This window comes from Dioscorea cayenensis, chromosome 4, assembly GCF_009730915.1.
Source record: "Dioscorea cayenensis subsp. rotundata cultivar TDr96_F1 chromosome 4, TDr96_F1_v2_PseudoChromosome.rev07_lg8_w22 25.fasta, whole genome shotgun sequence".
NCBI classification, from domain to species: Eukaryota; Viridiplantae; Streptophyta; class Magnoliopsida; order Dioscoreales; family Dioscoreaceae; genus Dioscorea; species Dioscorea cayenensis.
The window spans coordinates 14,354,813-14,372,785 of NC_052474.1; the positions used below are offsets into that span (position 1 = coordinate 14,354,813).

Consider the following 17,973-nt stretch of genomic DNA (forward strand, 5'->3'; position numbering starts at 1 on the left):
TTTCATGATAACCCCTCAAAGGGATCCACATCCATAGGCCTTTGCATTACATTGATTCTCTTGCTTGCTCATTGATTTTTTTTCTCTAATTTGTTGGAAATCTTGTTTTAGTTTTAATTGCTTCTTGTAGAGTAAATTCCATCACTTGAGATCTTAGGCTAGATAATAGTTTGAGAAGGACTAATAGGAGATCCTTAGCCCCGTGGAATACGTTCCTCGTGTCTTCACACGAGGTATTACTTGGCACCGGTGACCTTTATGGAATTCTAGGAAACTTTTAGATTATTACTCTAGATATTTCATTCTTTACTCATTTTTATCATTGTTTTTCTTTTCCTTTGATTGTAACTTTCTATCATTTTTTTCTTGGTTTTGCAAGGTACTGTGTATGACACGTTCAAATCCATCGACCTTGATTACACCGGATAGTGAGATTGAAAGAACTTTGCATCGGAGATTGAGAGAAGTTGGTGAAGGATCGGGTACACAGAACATTGAAATTGAGGATTGAGAGTCTTTAATCGTGGCTGAAGAGTGACACACTGACAAGGTCCCCTTGCATATATCCCGCAAGTGCACGGGTTTGTCGAAGTAATAATCCCGGATGAGCGGGTATCGAATCCATAGGGAATAGGGAATAAAAACACTTAATCTGATTCTTAGCTATGTGAAAGATCAGTAGTGATAAGTGTGAAAATGATTCAATTCTCAAAAGTAAAAACAACAAGTAAGAGAGCACGAGAAAAGGAGGAGGTAAGGCAATCGATAAAGATGGGGTACTCGGATAATGCTCCACCTAAGATAATTGTTTCAAGTGCAAGAACCCTCTATTATACTTCCTAATCGATGCAGTGGTGAGTCGTGGAAATCCTTAATTACATAGTCCCAAATCTAAGGTCAACTATGCCTAACTCTATACATGTCCTGGAGGAGAGATTAGATAAGCTCTCAACCTCGCACTCGAATAGAGTTGCAAAGAGCACTAGGGATTCCAAGTGATAAATCTCTTCCTAATTATAAACCTAACCCTTTGGTCCAGGTGGAAGGTCACTAACCACAATTAAGCCCTAGATACTAAGATCACCTCAACGCTTCACTCCGTTGGACGCGCAACTAAGCCCCAGCGGAGGGTCATCCCTTATACCATTTATTCTATTATGGCCGCAAAGAACTCGAGGAACGGAGGTAGATTCTATCACGTCGGAGGGGAAAGGGGATGCTCCTGTACCTCTCGACTCACCCTCTCAACCCTCTCCAACCTAGCTTTGTCTAACGCTCGTGGTGTGTCACTCACTCACAAGGTTACCAACAAGAACTCTCAACCCTAGTGTCACTCTAGGGATAATGTTCATACAATCAAGCATTCAAGGTTGGAACTCACAATAAACATCAATTTATTGAAAGCATAATAAAGAGGTTCAAAGAAACAAATACATCCTAGGGTTCACAATATCCGAGTACCCACTAGTGGTTTAGCTCTCCATGGAGCTAAGTACAATCAAAGAAATAGAATGTAAAAACAATAAATCCATAAAGAAACCCCCTCGATGGTCATGTCGATGGTCTTGTGGAAAGTCCTCTACTCGTCGTCCAAGGATTCCCTCGTCCGGTATAGGATACACCTCGAAGGAAGCTCCCCTACCAACTTTCTTCCTAAGGAATGACGATGTCGGAGTTGTAGAACCTCTCCAAAACCTTAACCAATACCCCTCAAAATCCTAGCCGAAGCCCTCTCTCAAGTTGGGGAAAAGATGGAGAAAAGAATGCTGAAATCGGGCCGAAATCGGCTTTATATAGGGCTGGAATTGGGCGACCACACGGGCCTGTGGATTTTTCACACGCCTATGTTGAATTTCCACACGGGCGTGTATAATTTCCACACGCCCTTGTGGATTCTCTGAATTCCTGTTCTCTTGGCCGGCTGTGAACAGTACTGCTATAGTACTTTTGCTACAGTGTTATGCTACAGTACCTGTCTAAAGTACATCCTGAGTCCATACTTTCATCGAGGTGACGCAAACGGGCACACGTTCACGTCATGGATCACTTTGTTTCTTTAATGACGGATAAGTTGGTGGAGATCTTGTTCTATGTGCATAAGTCGGAATGCTTGAGTGTGACTGCCCTTGTGCCCCTCCAAATGGTTGTGCTAACTCAAATACGAGGAGGTTGGCACACACTTTATCATCTCGCAACTGACCTATGTCTTCGCGTTTGAACCTTAGCAAGATTTCCTCCAAAATCGGTGCATTATGATCCACATTGGCTTCTTTCCTTCATACTCGGCCTCACAACCCTATCTGCACGAAAGTAACATAAAAACACACATATTAATGAAAAACCCAAGAAAAGTAATGCTCAACATAAGGAAAGAATGCTTCGCATTCATATCACACAAGCACTTATCACACACTTTATCCGAATATGAAAGACCTCAATTCATGGGTGATGAGTTTAGTGTTCACGCACCATTCGTGGCATCCAATAACTTTGAAATTAAAGCAAGTACAATTGGCATGGTCCAGAATTCGGTTCAATTCAATGGTCTTGCAAATGAAGATGCACATGACTACCTCTCCCGGTTCCTCCAAATTTGTTCTACATTCAAGATTAATGGAGTGTCGGACGATGCTATCCGTTTAAGGCTATTTCCATTCAGTTTAAGAGACTGGGCATATCGTTGGCTTACATCATTATCTCAGGGGTCTATAAAAACATGGAAGGATATGGTTGAGAAGTTCCTTGGGAGGTATTTTCTGCCAAGCAAAGCGGCCAAGTTAAGATAAGAAATTTCAGCCTTTAAACAAGAGGAATCCGAAACATTATTTGAAGCTTATGAAAGATTCAAGGATCTCCTTAGAAGGTGCCCTCATCATGGTTATGCTTCAAGGATGCAAGTACAAATCATCTACAATGGGTTAAACTATGCTACTCGCCAACTCATTGATGCCGCGGCGGTTGGATCCCTTAGCAACAAGTATCCTGATGAGGCTGAGCAATTACTTGAGTCTATGGCAAGCAATGAATCACATTGGGCCTCAAGAGGATCTTCACAAAAGACTGTTGGGCTTTATGAAGTGAGTAGAAATGATGCCTTTGCCGCAAAGGTTGATGTGTTAACTAGAAAGCTTGATCTTTTTATGGGAAGTAGTTTGAGGTCAGAATCAGTGATGAATTGCAGCACTTGCGGTGGTGGGCATGGTGCACCCCTATGTCTGATTGCTAGCTCCTCTATTGCTTCCATAGAGAATGTTGACTACATTGGGGGACAACGAAATCAAGGGAACCCGTATAGCTCAACTTACAATCCGGAGTGAAAGAACCACCCCAATTTTTCATGGAATCAAGGCCAACAACAAAGAGGTGCACCACCCCAAGGATCTCAATTTCAACAATTGGCCTTTGAGAAGAAATTTACTAATGAAGAGGTCCTTGCCAAGTTCATGCTAAGTAGTGATGCCAGGTTCAATAGCCTAACTAGTAGCATGGATGCACAATTTGGCAAGGTGAATGCTCAGCTCACTTAGCATGCCGAACAGTTCAGTGAGATAGGTTCAGTTTTGAGAAACCTCCAAGCTTCTGTAAAATCACTTGAGCATTGAGTAGGGGAACTCGCCAAGGCAAATTCTGAGTGTCCTTTAGGTTGTCTTCTTAGTAACATGAAAGACAATCCAAGGGAGCACTTGAAGGCCATTGCCCTTAGAAGTGGGAGGCAAGTGGAGAGAATTATCGAAGTTGACCCAAGTGTCTAGAAAAGTGGGGTAGCCTTCGGGGAAGACCCCAAGCTAGTTGAAGAAAACTATGAAGATAAAAATCACGGAAGAAATGACAAGCCGCAACAACAAGAACCATTAAAATAATCCGAGTACAAGCCTCCTATCCCTTATCCAATCAGATTGAAGCATGACAAGGAGGATGTTCACTTCAGAAAAGTCATCAACATCTTCAAACAACTCCACTTGAATATCCCGATAGTTGAAGCACTGACTCAAATGCCAAAATATGCAAAGTTTTTAAAAGAGCTCCTTACGAACAAGAGAAAGTTGGAAGAAGAAGCCACGATTGCACTTATGAGGAATTTCTTGGCCATTTTAGAAAAAAAGCTCCCACAAAAGTTGAAAGATCCGGGAAGCTCCACTATCCCGTGCATGCTTGAAGGAGGAGTCCCAGAAAATGCTCTAGCCGATTCGGGGGCTAGCATAAATGTCATGCCTTACACCATGTATTTGAAACTTGGCTTAGATGAGTTAAGGCCCATGAGGATGACCTTACAATTGGTGGATCGATCAACAAGGAAACCTCGTGGGATTATTGAAGATGTGATTGTCTGAGTGGACAAATTTGTCTTTCCTGTGGATTTCGTCATCATGGACATCGATGAGGATGTGGAGATACCATTGATTCTTAGCTGACCATTCCTCAGCACCTCTGGTGCCCTAATTGATTTGAAAGGAGGGAAATTAACATTAAGAGTCAGAGAAGAGGAAGTAGTGTACACTTTGCTGGCTGCTATGAAACATTCTTTAGATCATGATGACACACTTTACTTCATTGATGAAACTGATAGGTTGATTTCTGATTGTGTGCAGGAGGTGCTCTCGATAAACCCTTTGGATGAGTATTTGGGAGAGTTGGAGAATGAAGAACAAGAAGAACCTCACTACCATCCTCAAATTCACAACTTGAAGCAACCAAAAGAGAAGGTATCCTGTATTAATGCTAAGGACAAAGAGAAAAAGAAATCATTCGTGAAGAAAATGTGGAGGGAGATTCATAGGAGAAAAAAGGAAGGTACCAAGCTTCATCACCCCACATCTCAAGGAGGAAAGGTAAATTTTTCACCCTGCTCTACTCATGAACAATTCGAGGTCTTTTAATTGTTGTCACTGAATTTACGGGAAGAAACAACACTACACGGGAAATTGGGGATGGATTCAAACTCTTTGAACCCGCATGAGGTAAGGAATGAGGTATGTCAGGCTAGTGACGTTAAACAAGCGCTTCTTGGTAGGCAACCCAAGCATTCGGGGACGTTTTCTTGCATTTTTCATATTTTAGATCATAGTTCATTTCAATTTTCGTATTTCCTAGACATGTTTGTTTTTGAATAAGTTCATGCTCACACACTTGGCACATTGTTCTCATCATTTTAATTGTGGTTTATTTGTGCAACTTCTTGAGAAACTCATATTTTGGTGTCATTTCATGTGCTAGATCATCATTTTATTTATTTTATTTGTTTTTGGAGAAGTCTTCGAGCTTTCCATTTCACTTTTACATCATTTGAAGCAGGATTTCGAAGTTTTGAGTGATTTTAAAAGTCATACGGCCATACTGGGGCGTATGGAGGCCGTCTGAGATGAACACAGAGCCAATCTAGTGGCTCTCTGCCATCTCAGACGGCCCCCAAACGGCCCCGATACGGGCCGTCTGAGATGCGCAGGATCACTCGGCCGAGAGATGCCTCTCAGCCCATACGGCCCCCATCCGAGGCCATATGGGGCGTGCTTGCCCTTTTTAAACACCCTCTCTTCTCTCTTTCTTCCATTCTCTCATTTCTCTCATCTTTCCACCGGATTTCTCTCTTCTTTGTCACTCATTTCTTGGCCAAATCTCCTTATTTTTTCTCCTAAACATTCTCTCCATCCATTGGATACTTTGATCTAGTGGTTTTTCTAGAGTTTAGAGCTTATTTTCTCAAGATTTCATCGATATGCTTTTTCAATGCCCTAGTTTTATCTTTTTCATTTCTTGTGCATTCTTGGAGCTTTTGTGTGGAATTTCTTTAGCATTTTGCTTAGTTTGGATGATGTGAATGTCATGGACGGATTTTCATTCAAATTTATGTAAAAAGTTTTTCGATTCCATGAGTATAGGAGAAACTCTTGCCACATGAATAGTGACCATACGGCCCCCATACGGCCGTATGACAACAAAAATTTGATTTTTCATTTATTTCCTCTATCTCTTGTATTTTATTTTGATTTATATTGTATCCCTATAAGCTTGAACAAGGTTTATCTTCATTGTAGGGATGCCTCACACAAAAAGACTCGCCTCCAAACGCCCAAGAACCACCAAACCCTCATCTACACTGGATGAACCCGCCTTCAAGTTGGCCCATCATCGAGAGAAATATGATACCTTGAAGACAAAACCATTTGGACATTGTGTTACATTGATTGGGGGCTTGTGGAGAGCCTTGGGATAGAAAATCAAGTGAAGGAGTGGCTATCACATAATTGTTGGTATAAGCTTTTTGCCATTAATGAGCCAACCTTTCACCAATTAACCTTGTAGGTTTTGAGTACTTTTGAGGCACGAAAAGATGCACAATCCGTGCAGGATAAGAAATGTGTTACCATCCATTTTCAAGCTTTTGGAAGAACTCGTACTATGCACCACTTGGACTTTGCCAAGTATTTGGGAATCTATGATGATGAGTTTATCAATTCGATGCTTGGTGACCATCTTAAGCTTGATTTCCCAAGTGATGTGAGTAGAAGCAGCTATTGGGCGATCTTAGGAGGTAGTGACCAGACCCGAAAAGCCTCACACATGACAGACCCGGCGCACAGATACATTCATGCTTTGATTGCTCGTTCTATTTGGGGCTGGGCTGATAGCAAGGGGGTGGTCACACAGTCTGATCTTTACACGATGTATGGCATCTTCGAGTAGCGCCCTACTCATCTTGGCCACCTTGTTGCCGATGCATTTCTTCATCAGGGATCGTATGCGTGATTAGGAGCTATATTTTCTGGGCCCTATGTGACTACATTGATCTGTGGCATGGGTTTATTCGAGTAGACTCGAAGTATGACCATTGTAGGAGGTGCTGCACCCCTTGGGAAGGCCCACATACGGGCGATAGGCTTGGTGGTGAGCGAGCATGCAAGTGGCAGACCCACACATCCCCGGGCCACTGGCGAGTCTAGTCAGCAAGAGACAGATCACACAAAGTTAGAGCCTAAGGATACTCCTGTCCCTACCGCCATCACTACATCATTACTTGATTTTGACACGAGACTGAGTGGGATTGAGGGAGAGATTCAGGATGTGCATTAGGAGCAGCGAGATTCGCGGCCAGCTTTACCAGATCATTGAGGGACAGCGTCGAGTCGAGGAGGATTTTCACCGTTTCATCACCTCATACTATGGTTCATCCTCGCACACTGTGACCACTTCTTATGCCGCCACGGCACCACCACCAGCACCAGATTGTGATGCATAGTAGCCCGTTTAAGCATGGACACCTATCATCTACTTTAGTTTGCTTTGTTTTGTATTTTTGTGTTTTGATGAGTTGGCACGGTTCTTACCCTACCGACTTGTGATTGTTGAACTTTATGTTATTTTCATCTATGTGTTTTGTTGACTACTCCCTAGTTTCTCCCTCGTGTTTGTATTTGTAAATTTTCGTGGAATAATGATGCCCCCATTTTACCTCGTAGGGCATTGAGGGAATTTGGTGAGCTTTCATAGTTTTTAATGGAGGTCGGACGAGACATGTATTGCTCACCACACCTTTTGTCAAGTCATACCTCACGATAAACATAAGATGGACCGGGGAAGTTTTGTTTTCATCCTCCTCTATTATTTTCATTGCTTCATCTAGCATGCGTTTTAGATTAGTGTACATTAAGGGCAATGTACACCACTAAGTGTGGGGATGTGTGTCTTTCATGTATTAGGACCATTTGTTACATACTAGTGCTACCTATGATGGCTTTGTTCATTCTTGTAAGATTCTTTTAGCTTGGACTAATGATTGATGTGAGTTACTTGTTTTTTATTCTTTAGTGAATCCTGTTTTACCCCTAGTATTGTCATGTGCACTGAATTTTTGTTGATGCCCTGCGAATAGCCAATGTGACTACTCTAACTCTCTTGTATTCTTAACACACTAATTTGAGTACTTGGCCTTAGAACACTATGTTCTATCCTTCAATGGACTCTTAAGAACTTCTAAGTCTTGCTGAGCTAATCCTAGTGTTGTGTCATGTAGAGTACTCTAAAGATTTGATCTAGGTGAATGTAAAAAAAATATAGAAAAAAATGAGTCTATGTCAGTATTCCTCTCCTTCTGTGCATGAGTGCATCTATGTAGACTGTAATCGATTAGTTGGGTGGCTCTTGTGCCTAACAAGCATGTGCACCCTCCAGAAAAATTTCAAAATGATGTTGGTGCAGTCTACATTAGTCGGACTTAAAAAAAAATGAATGATTGAATGATGAAAAGAAAATTAAAACGCTAGTGATCTTTTTGAGTACCTACCAAAGGTTTTGAGAAGAAAATGGGTTTAGTTTCGAGCTATAGAATTAGAAGGATCTTACTTGGCCATTGAAGTAGAACTTAATAGTTTAAGGCTTAGTATCCTTTGTATGTGGAGTGATTAGCATCTAGAGCTGTACTGATTGAAGTCCTTAGGCTAGACCAGATTAGGGCAAATGAGAAATAAAATTCAATTACACAGCACAAACATATAAGGGGTGAGACAAGATATTTCTTATTATGCTTATTGACTATAACTCAACATCTATGTATCATTATCTATTGCTTTTGGAGTCTTATATTTGCTTGATGCCAGAGGTAATGCATTTAGCCACTTTTCAGTCTCTTTGTTTTTCATGAGTTGTTTTCTTGGGGACAAGCAATGCTTAAGTGTGGGGATATTTGATAAGTGTCTAAATGTAGGTGTTTTCATATATATATATATATATCGTATTCACTTTTCATGTATTTTGTGAAGTTTGATGCCCGTTTTGTGCTTAATCGTCTACTATTTACTTTGTATGACATAAGAAAGCCATGGAGAACAAGAAGATATCATTTAGGCGAAAAGTGAAGAAAACAACAATTTCATACCACCCCTATACCACCCAGTATGGGGACCATATGGAGACCATATGGACCCCGTATGCACCCCGTATGGAGCTGAATCTAGATTATTTGAGTGCTATATGACCCCCATATGACCCCTATACGACGTGTATGCCATGAAGGGGTATAAAAGATGACTTTTAGGGCAGAACAAGGGACTTTATTTGGACATGTTTTGAGAGACCATTTGAGAGACTTTGGGCGACCTTGGGAAGAAGAAGAAGGGCAAGGAAACGAGGAGATCATCAAAGGCCAAGGTCAAGGGCTTTAAAGGCAAGAAGGCAACATCATTCAAAGGGAAGATCTACCACGATTCAAAGGAAGGAGACCCGCGGCTAGAGGAAGCATCATTAGGCACTCCTTTGGCTGGTGAAGCATCATTCGGCGCATTCTCTACCTCCTCCTCCACCATTTCATCTAGGGAGTGTCATTTATGCTTTTGTTTCATGTGTTGCTTGATTGTATTACTTGTTGTGGGATGATGACACACTAGACCCATAAGGCCACCGGGTGTTGGTGAAACTTGGGGGAGGGGGTTATCATGTATTTTGGATGATTACTTATTAATTCCATGCTTGGATAATTTTGAGATTTAATCAATTGTTTTCGTGCTAAGTGCTACACTAAGTAGAAATCCATAGCTCTTTTATGAGTGATGCATGTAGATGTAACTTGCTCACATGTATTAGATCATGAATGGATTAGAAGGGGATACTTGTATCATCACGCCAAGAAATTGGGTGTTGGTAGCCTTCCATGTTAGGTTAAGCCGAAGAAGAGTAGGTTTACTCCTATTTGTGATTTCCTTGTACTTAATGCAATTGTAGGAACGTGGGTTTGGAAGAAATTCCTATCAATGTTCGTATGGGATTAGGGTTCAGTCGCCGAGAAATTGGGGTTGTTCTAATCTAGAAATCTTTTGGTCCAATTTACCCTTGCATCTTTTAATCATCATCCATATTTCTAAATAACCCTCAAGAGGATCCACATCCATAGGCCTTTTGACAAGGTCCCCTTGCGTACATCCCGCAAGTGCACGGGTTTATCGAAGTAATAATCCCGGGTGAGCAAGTATCGAATCCAAAGGGAGTAGGGAATAAAAATACTTAATTTGATTCTTAGCTATGTGAAATGATCAATGATGATGAGTGTGACAATGATTCAATTCTCAACATTAAAAGCAACAAATAAGAGAGCAAAAGTAAAGAAGGGGGTAAGGCAATCGATAAAGATGCGGTACCCGGATAATGCTCCGGCTAGGATAATTGTTTCAAGTGCAAGAACCCTTTATTATGCTTCCTAATCAATGGAATGGTGAGTCATTGAAATCCTAAATTACATAGTCCCAAATCTAAGGTCAACTATGCCTAACTCTATACATGTCTCGGAGGAGAAATCGAACAATCTCAACACCCTGCACTCGCAGATAGAGTTGCAATGAGCTCTAGGGATTCCAAGTGATAAATCTCTTCCTAATTATAGACCCTAACCCTTTGGTCCAGGTGGAAGGTCCCCTAACCACAATTGAGCCCCTAGATACTAAGATCACCTCAACGCTTCACCCGCTGCACGCGCAACTAAGCCCCCAGCGGAAGTTCATCCCTTAGACCATTCACTCTATTATGACTGCAAAGAACTCAAGGAACGGAGGTAGAATCTATCACTTCAGAGGGGAAAGGGGACGCTCCTGTACCTCTCGACTCACCCTCTCAACCCTCTCCAACCTAGCTTTGTCTAATGCTCGTGGTGTGTCACTCACTCACGAGGTTACCAACAAGAACTCTCAACCCTAGTGTCACTCTAGGGGAAATGTTCATACAATCAATCATTTAAGGTTGGAACTCACAATAAACATCAATTTATTAAAAGCATAATAAAGAGATTCAAAGAAACAAATATATCCTAGGTTCACAAATACCCAAGTACCCACTAGGGGTTTAGCTCTCCATGGAGCTAAGTACAATCAAAGAAATAGAATGTAAAAGCAATGAATCCATAAAGAAACCCCCTCGATGGTCATGTCGATGGTCTTGTGGAGAGTCCTCTAATCATCGCAATGGATCTTTTGTCCGGCCTAGGATACATCTCGCCGGATCGGTGCCGATGAAAGCTCTCCCAATAACCTTCTTCCAAATGACGCGCGATGTCGGAACCGTAGAACCTCCCCAAACCTAGCCAATACCCCTCAAAACACTAGCCGAAGCCCTCTCTCAAGTTGCGAAAAAGATGGAGAAAAGAATACCAAAATCGAAGCTGATTGGGCTTTAAATAGGGCTGGAATCGGGCGACTACACGGGCGTGGATGCTTCACACGCCCGTGCGGAATTTCCACACGGGCGTGGACAATTTCCACACGCCCGTGTGGATCCTCTAAACTCCTATTTTCTCTGCCGGCTGCGAACAGTGCTGCTACAGTACTTTCTACCGTGTTGCTACAGTGCTCTGCTACAGTATCCGCCTGAATAGCTTCCCGAATCCATACTTTCATTGGAGTAACGCAAATGGGCACACGTTCACATCCTGGATCACTTGCTTCTTCAATGATAGGCACATTGGTGGAGCTCTTGTTCTATGTGCATAGGTCGGAATGCTCGAGTGTGACTGTCTTTGTGCCCCTCCAAATGGATGTGCCAACTCGAATACGAGGAGGTTGGCACACACTCTAGCATCTCACGTTGACCAATGTTTTCGTGTTTGAACCTTAGCAAGATTTCTTCCAAAATCAGTGCATTGTAATCCACATTGGCTTCTTTCCTTCATACTTGACCTCACAATCCTACCTGCATGAAAGTAACATAAAAACACACATATTAGTGTAAAAACCTGAGAAAAAAATGAACGCTTCACATTCATATCGCACAAGCACTTATCACCTTTGCATTACATTGATTCTCTTTCTTGCTCATTGCTTGTTTTCTCTAATTTGTTGGAAATCTTGTTTTAGTTTTAGTGACTTCTAGTAGAGTAAATTCCATCACTTGAGATCTTAGGCTAGATAATAGTTCGAGAAGGAGTAATAGGAGATCCTTAGCCCCGTGGAATATGATCCTCATGTCTTCACACGAGGTATTACTTGGCGATCCCGTATACTTGCGGAGAAGCAATCAATTTCTCCCTTAGAATGACACTAGGGTTGAGAGTCAATATTGGTAATCTTTGTGGATGGGTGACAAGCCATGAGGGTTAGACAAACCTAGATTGGAGAGGGCTGAGAGGGTGAGTCGGGAGGTAGCAGAGCGTCCCTTTCCCCTCAGGTGTGATTTATCCTACCTCCATTTCTTAGAGTTCTTTGTGGTTATAATAGAGTGAAGTGCTAAGGGATGATCTTCGCTGGGGATTAGTTGCACGAGTAGCAGAGTGAAGCATTGAAGTGACTTTAGTATCTAGGGCTTAATTGTAATTAGGGGTCTTTCGCCTAGACCAAAGGGTTAGATCTACACATAGGAATAGGGTTTATCACTTGGAATCCCTAGAACTCAATGCAACTTTGTGCATTGTGAGGTGTTGAGACTGAGGGATTTCTCCACCAAGACACAGTGTAGGGTTAGTCACGGTTGACCTTAGGTTTCGGACTGTGTGCTTTAGGATTTCCACAAATCATTGAGCATGAATTAGGAAGTATAATGGTAGGTCTTACACTTTAAGCATAAGTCTTAGGGAGAGCATTGTCCGAGTATCCCATTTCTATTGATTGCCTTATCACTCACTTACTTGTGCCTCTCATTCTTGTTCCTTTTATTTTTGTTGACATCACATCTTATCAACACAATCATTATTCATCTTCACTTGGTTAAGTAGTAATTTAGGTATTTTTATTCCCTATTCTCTGTGGATACGATACCCCACTCACTTGGGATTTATTACTTCGACAACCCGTGCACTTGCGGGTCACACGGAAGGGGCGTTGTCAACTTTTTGGTACCATTGTCGGGGAGTAGGCGTTTAGAAATACTTTACACTTTGCTATTTTAGCTATTCATTCGTTCATTCTATTTCATATCTTCTTATTCTACCATTTTTCTAATTTTGTTTTCTTCATTTTTGTTTGTGCAGAAGAAATGATCAACATATCCGAATTACTCGACACAATCACAGGAATGGTTGAAAATATAGAACAAAAAGTTCACCATCTAATGGAAGAATCGGTTGTTGAGTACATTTCAAGAATTCAGGATCAGAATGGTGAACTAGATAGTGTGCTAGATCAAATTGAGAAATCTGCATTGGCATCTATGAGTGATCACTTAGAAGAAAATTTGGAGAGAGTCCTTGCTCAGTTTGACTCGTCTTATCATGAACAAAGATAAGAACTTTACTCTTTGGGTGTATCCATGTCAAGGAAGGAAAATGGTGAGATGGAAGAATTATTAGCTATTGAGGATCCTTCAGAAGCACATGAACAAGTGGAAGAGGTGGAGAATGAGTGTGAACAGGAGGTGAGCAATTTTGAGAAAATTGACAGATTGAACGAAAGCAGATTATGCCCATCAATTGAGGAACCACCTAAACTAGAGCTTAAAACCTTGCCGGCACATATGGAGTATGCCTTTTTAATGGAGGAATCAAAACTCCCTATAATTGTGGCTTCAAATTTGTTGGTAGATCATAAGGAGAAGATTATTAGCATGTTGAAAAGACATATATTGGCTATTGCTTGGAAGATCTCAGATATCAAGGGCATCAACCCATCATTTTGCGCTCATAAAATCTTGATGGAGGAAAAGTACAAATCAGTGATTCAAACCCCAAAGAAGATTGAACTCAAACATGAAGGAGGTTGTCAAAGCAGAAGTGGTAAAACTACTGGATGCTGGAATTATCTATCGTATCTCCGACAGTGCATGGGTGAGCCCTACTCAAGTAGTTTGAAAAAAAGCGTGAATGACCGTTGTGAGAAATGAAAAGAATGAATTGATTCCCACCAGGACAGTTACGGGCTGGCGTGTTTGTATTGACTATAGAAAGTTGAATGATGCTACCCAAAAGGGCCATTTTCCATTGCCGTTTATTGATCAAATGTTGGAGTGATTGGCAGGGCATCAGTTTTATTGCTTCCTTGATGGTATGTCGGGGTACTTACAAATTCCGATAGCTCTAGAGGATCAAGACAACATTTACTTGTCCTTATGGTACTTTTGCTTGCAGAAGAATGCCTTTCGGGCTGTGTAATGCACTGACGACATTGCAGTACTGCATGATTGCTATCTTTGATGATCTTCTCGAGAACATAATGGAGGTGTTCATGGATGATTTTTTAGTATTCAGAGATTCCTTCGATCTATGTCTAAAAAATTTTGGAAAGAGTGCTAGTGAGGTGTGAAGAGACAAATCTTGTTCTTAATTGGGAGAAATGTCACTTTATGGTTCAAGAAGGCATTGTTCTCGGACATAAAATTTCCCTGTAGGCATGGAAGTAGATAAGGCAAAGAAAGAAGTCAAAGAGAAGTTTCCTCCACCCACAAATGTAAAAGGAGTTCATAGTTTCTTGGGACACGAGGGCTTTTACAGAAGGCTCATTAAGGATTTTTCGAAGATCACGCAAATGTTGACCAAACTTCTTGAAAAAGATGCTCCTTTTGATTCTGGGAATGATTGTTTGATTGCGTTCAACTTGTTGAAGGACATATTAGTGCAAGCACCAATTTTAACCATACAGGATTGGAATGAACCCTTTGAGCTCATGTGCGACGCAAGTGATTATGCTGTTGGAGCGGTTCTAGGTTAGAGGAAAGATAAGCAATTCTGGCTGATTTATTATGCTAGTAAGACTCTCACGAGTGCTCAAGAGAATTATACAACCATAGAAAAAGAGTTGTTAGCAGTGGTGTTTGCTTTTGACAAGTTTAGGCCATACCTTATTTTATCGAGGATCACGGTATTTACTGATCACTCGGCACTCCGTTATTTTATGAACAAGGTTGACGCAAAATTTAGATTGATTCATTGGATCCTGCTATTGCAAGAATTTGATATGGAGATAAAAGATAAGAGACGGACTGAAAATGTAGTTGCGGATCATCTGTCGAGGTTAGAAGGCTGTGAAGGACAAGAACTAGCAAGCAAGGAAATTAATGACTTTTTTCCTAAAGAGCATTTGAATGCAGTGCAGGAGTCAGAGTCAGAGGATACTGCGTACTTCACAGATTTTGCAAATTATTTATCTGAGAAAGTACTAAAGTAAGGCCTCAATTTTAAACAGAAGAAAAAGTTTCGGTGACTTGAAGAACTATTTTGGGATGACCCATACTTATTTTGTATTTGTGCAGACCAGGTGGTTCAAATATGCTTATCTAGAGAGGAAAATTGGAGTATTATTGCTCACTGTCACTCGGGGACAGTTGGGGGGCACTATGCTTCAAATAGAATTGCTGAGCAAGTTTTGGCTGCCGGTTTCTATTAGCCTACTCTTTTCCAGGATGTCTATCAGTTTGTTCTTTGATGTGACAGTTGTCAGAGGGCCAAAAATCTATCGTGAAGGGATGAAATGCCTTAGAATCTGATGTAATTTTGTGAGGTATTTGATGTGTGGGCCATTGACTTCATGGGACCATTTCCGAAGTCCAATGGTAACCAATATATCCTAGTGGTGGTGGATTATGTCTGTAAATGGGTGGTAGCTCATGCTTTTCCAACTAATGATGCTAGAACCGTGGTAAAATTTTTGAAGAGATTGTTTACACTATTTGGGACTCCACAAATTATCATCAGTGATAGAGGGAGTCATTTTTCCAATACACAACTTGCGAAAGTGTTGAAGTGCTATGGAGTGCATCATCACCTTGATACCCCCTGCCATAGGAAAACGAGTGGTCAAGTGGAAGTCACGAACAGATAGCTTAAGAGAATCTTAATAAAATCAGTGGAACAAGGGAAACGGGATTGGTTAGAACATTTGGATGACACTCTTTGGGCCCACAGAACAATGTACAAGACTCCAATAGGGACCACTCCCTATAACTTGGTGTATGGGAAATCTTGCCATTTGCTGGTGGAGCTAGAGCATAAAGCATAATGGGCCATCAAGGCTATGAATTTTAACTTGAGCAAGGCGGAAGAATAAAGATTGCTTCATCTCAATTAGTTAGATGAGTGGAGGATGAAAGCATACAAGAATACGGGGATCTATAAGGAAAGAATTCAGAAGTGGCATGACAAGCATATCAAGAATCCAAAAGAATGGTTTGGGCCTTACAGCAGTAATTGAAGTTTCATCTCATGGTGCCATAGAAATTACCCATCCAGAGAAGGGTACATTTAAGGTGAATGGACACCGGCTAAAACCATACTATAGGGTAGAGGTTGGTAATGATGACAAGGAAGTGTTCTTTCTTCATAAGCCCCATGAGGTAAGACAAGGTATGTCAAGCTAAGTGATGTTAAACAAGCGCTTCTAGGGAGGCAACCCAAGTCTTTAGTGTTTTCCTAGTTTTTAGTTTAGTGTTTGCATGAATAAGGCTTTAAGTGTTGGTGTCTTGATTCTTAGATGCTTTTGCTGTGATTTTCTCATGGACATTGTGGTGTTATCATATGCCAAATCATGTGTGGTGAAGAATTTTGGTCGTTTGAACATGTTTTTCGTGTTTTCTCTAGTTAAAATTGCATTGTTAGGCAGGCTCTGTGTGTTTATTTGTGTTCAAGAATTTTCTACAAAGCCTGTAAAGTTTTCCAAGTGTCCTGAGAAAACACACGCTCGTGTGAAATTTCTGCAAGGGTGTACATTCTCGTTGAGAGTTCATCTAGAGATGGCACAGAGGCGTGGACCCGCCCTGTGAACAACCTTGTGAATTTCACACGCCCGTGGGTAATTTCTGCACGGGTGTGTGTCATCCTGAAGAGACTTAGGGTCCGTTTGATACGTAGCTGGCACAAAGACATGCAAAGCGATGTAACGTAACATAACAGTAGTTATGGTACGTGACAACCGCTGTACTCGCATCTTGTTTGATATCTTGTGGACTAAAGACAAATTTTTTTGTGTCGTTTCTTCGCTTGATTTCAATAATTACTCGGACAAAAATATTGTAAAATTACTTCCGATACACTTTTTTACTCGCTATATGTTTGTTTTTACAATAAACAAATTCATTAGTAAATTTCAAGGTTTTTTTCTCAATTTCAACATTAACCTAATTAATTTTTATAATTAATTAACTTATTAAATTATAATTATATTTTTTAAAAAAATTTTTAAAAATATATGCAAAAAAATATTTTTATTGCTAAAATACATGATAAATTCGGTTAATATGTCAATCGACTAAATAATAAAAATTTGTTACTCCATAATCTTATTAAATATACTATAATCTATAATCCATATAATCTTATTAAATATACTATAATCTTATTAAATATACTATAATCCATATAATCTTATGAAATATACTATATATTATATACACTAATTTAAAAATCAGCTTTTCAAACAATTAATTTTTCACATTGTTATTACTATATAAAACAAATTTACAAAAATGTCAAGAGGCTAAATAATAAAATTTGTAAATATAATCTTCTAAAAATTATAAATTTTTTTAAAAATTATATGTACTAATTTGTAAAAATTCAATTTGCAAAACAATAGACTTTATATATAAAAAAATTTATTTGTAAGATATCAAGGAACCACACAAGAAATTTTCATAAATATTTATTACTGAAAATATAATTGTTATATATTATGTGTATCAACATGAAAAATATATATAATATTTTTTTATTTAAGAAAAAGTGGGAGCAATGTGCATATATTTTTTTATCAATGTCTACCTAATATATATATCGATTTTTCTTTAAAAAAAGTAGGGGTATTGTTTTAAAACTAAAAAGGAACAACAATGTGTATTAACTTTGCAAATATATATATATATATATATATCATGACTAATGTGCATTAACCTGTAAAATATGTTCTTATTGGGGGAAATACACGTCCAAAGCCCCAACTTGGGCCTACCCTAGCTTTGTCCTGATTTCATAAACCAAGTTCCATGTATATATATATATCAACTCTATTACATGAAATTTTGAAGCTTTTCACAAACAGTGGTTAAATCAAGAATGAACCAAATTCAACAAATAGAATATGC

General features: G+C 40.0%; 1 protein-coding gene and 1 non-coding gene across 2 annotated transcripts; one reads left to right on the top strand and one right to left on the bottom strand.

Annotated features, from left to right (window-relative positions):
* Positions 1 to 2,441: 2,441 nt before the first annotated feature.
* On the top strand, positions 2,442 to 3,317 carry LOC120258717. The gene is made up of 3 exons (XM_039266157.1): positions 2,442 to 2,749; positions 2,864 to 3,014; positions 3,108 to 3,317. The coding sequence occupies exons 1-3, from the start codon at positions 2,442 to 2,444 to the stop codon at positions 3,315 to 3,317; spliced, it is 669 nt and encodes a 222-aa protein (XP_039122091.1).
* LOC120259614 lies at positions 2,775 to 2,880 on the bottom strand. Its single transcript, XR_005536172.1, has one exon. It is a non-coding gene; the product is annotated as a small nucleolar RNA R71 (small nucleolar RNA).
* Positions 3,318 to 17,973: the final 14,656 nt, after the last annotated feature.

Bases quoted from the DNA above. Each gene is read 5' to 3' on its own strand.
- LOC120258717 (XM_039266157.1), top strand. From the start codon at position 2,442: ATGGGTGATGAGTTTAGTGTTCACGCACCATTCGTGGCATCCAATAAC. The intron at 2,750-2,863 runs GTATTTTCTGCC...TCTCCTTAGAAG, and splicing joins GTTGAGAAGTTCCTTGGGAG to GTGCCCTCATCATGGTTATG. The intron at 3,015-3,107 runs GCAAGCAATGAA...TTTGCCGCAAAG, and splicing joins AGCAATTACTTGAGTCTATG to GTTGATGTGTTAACTAGAAA.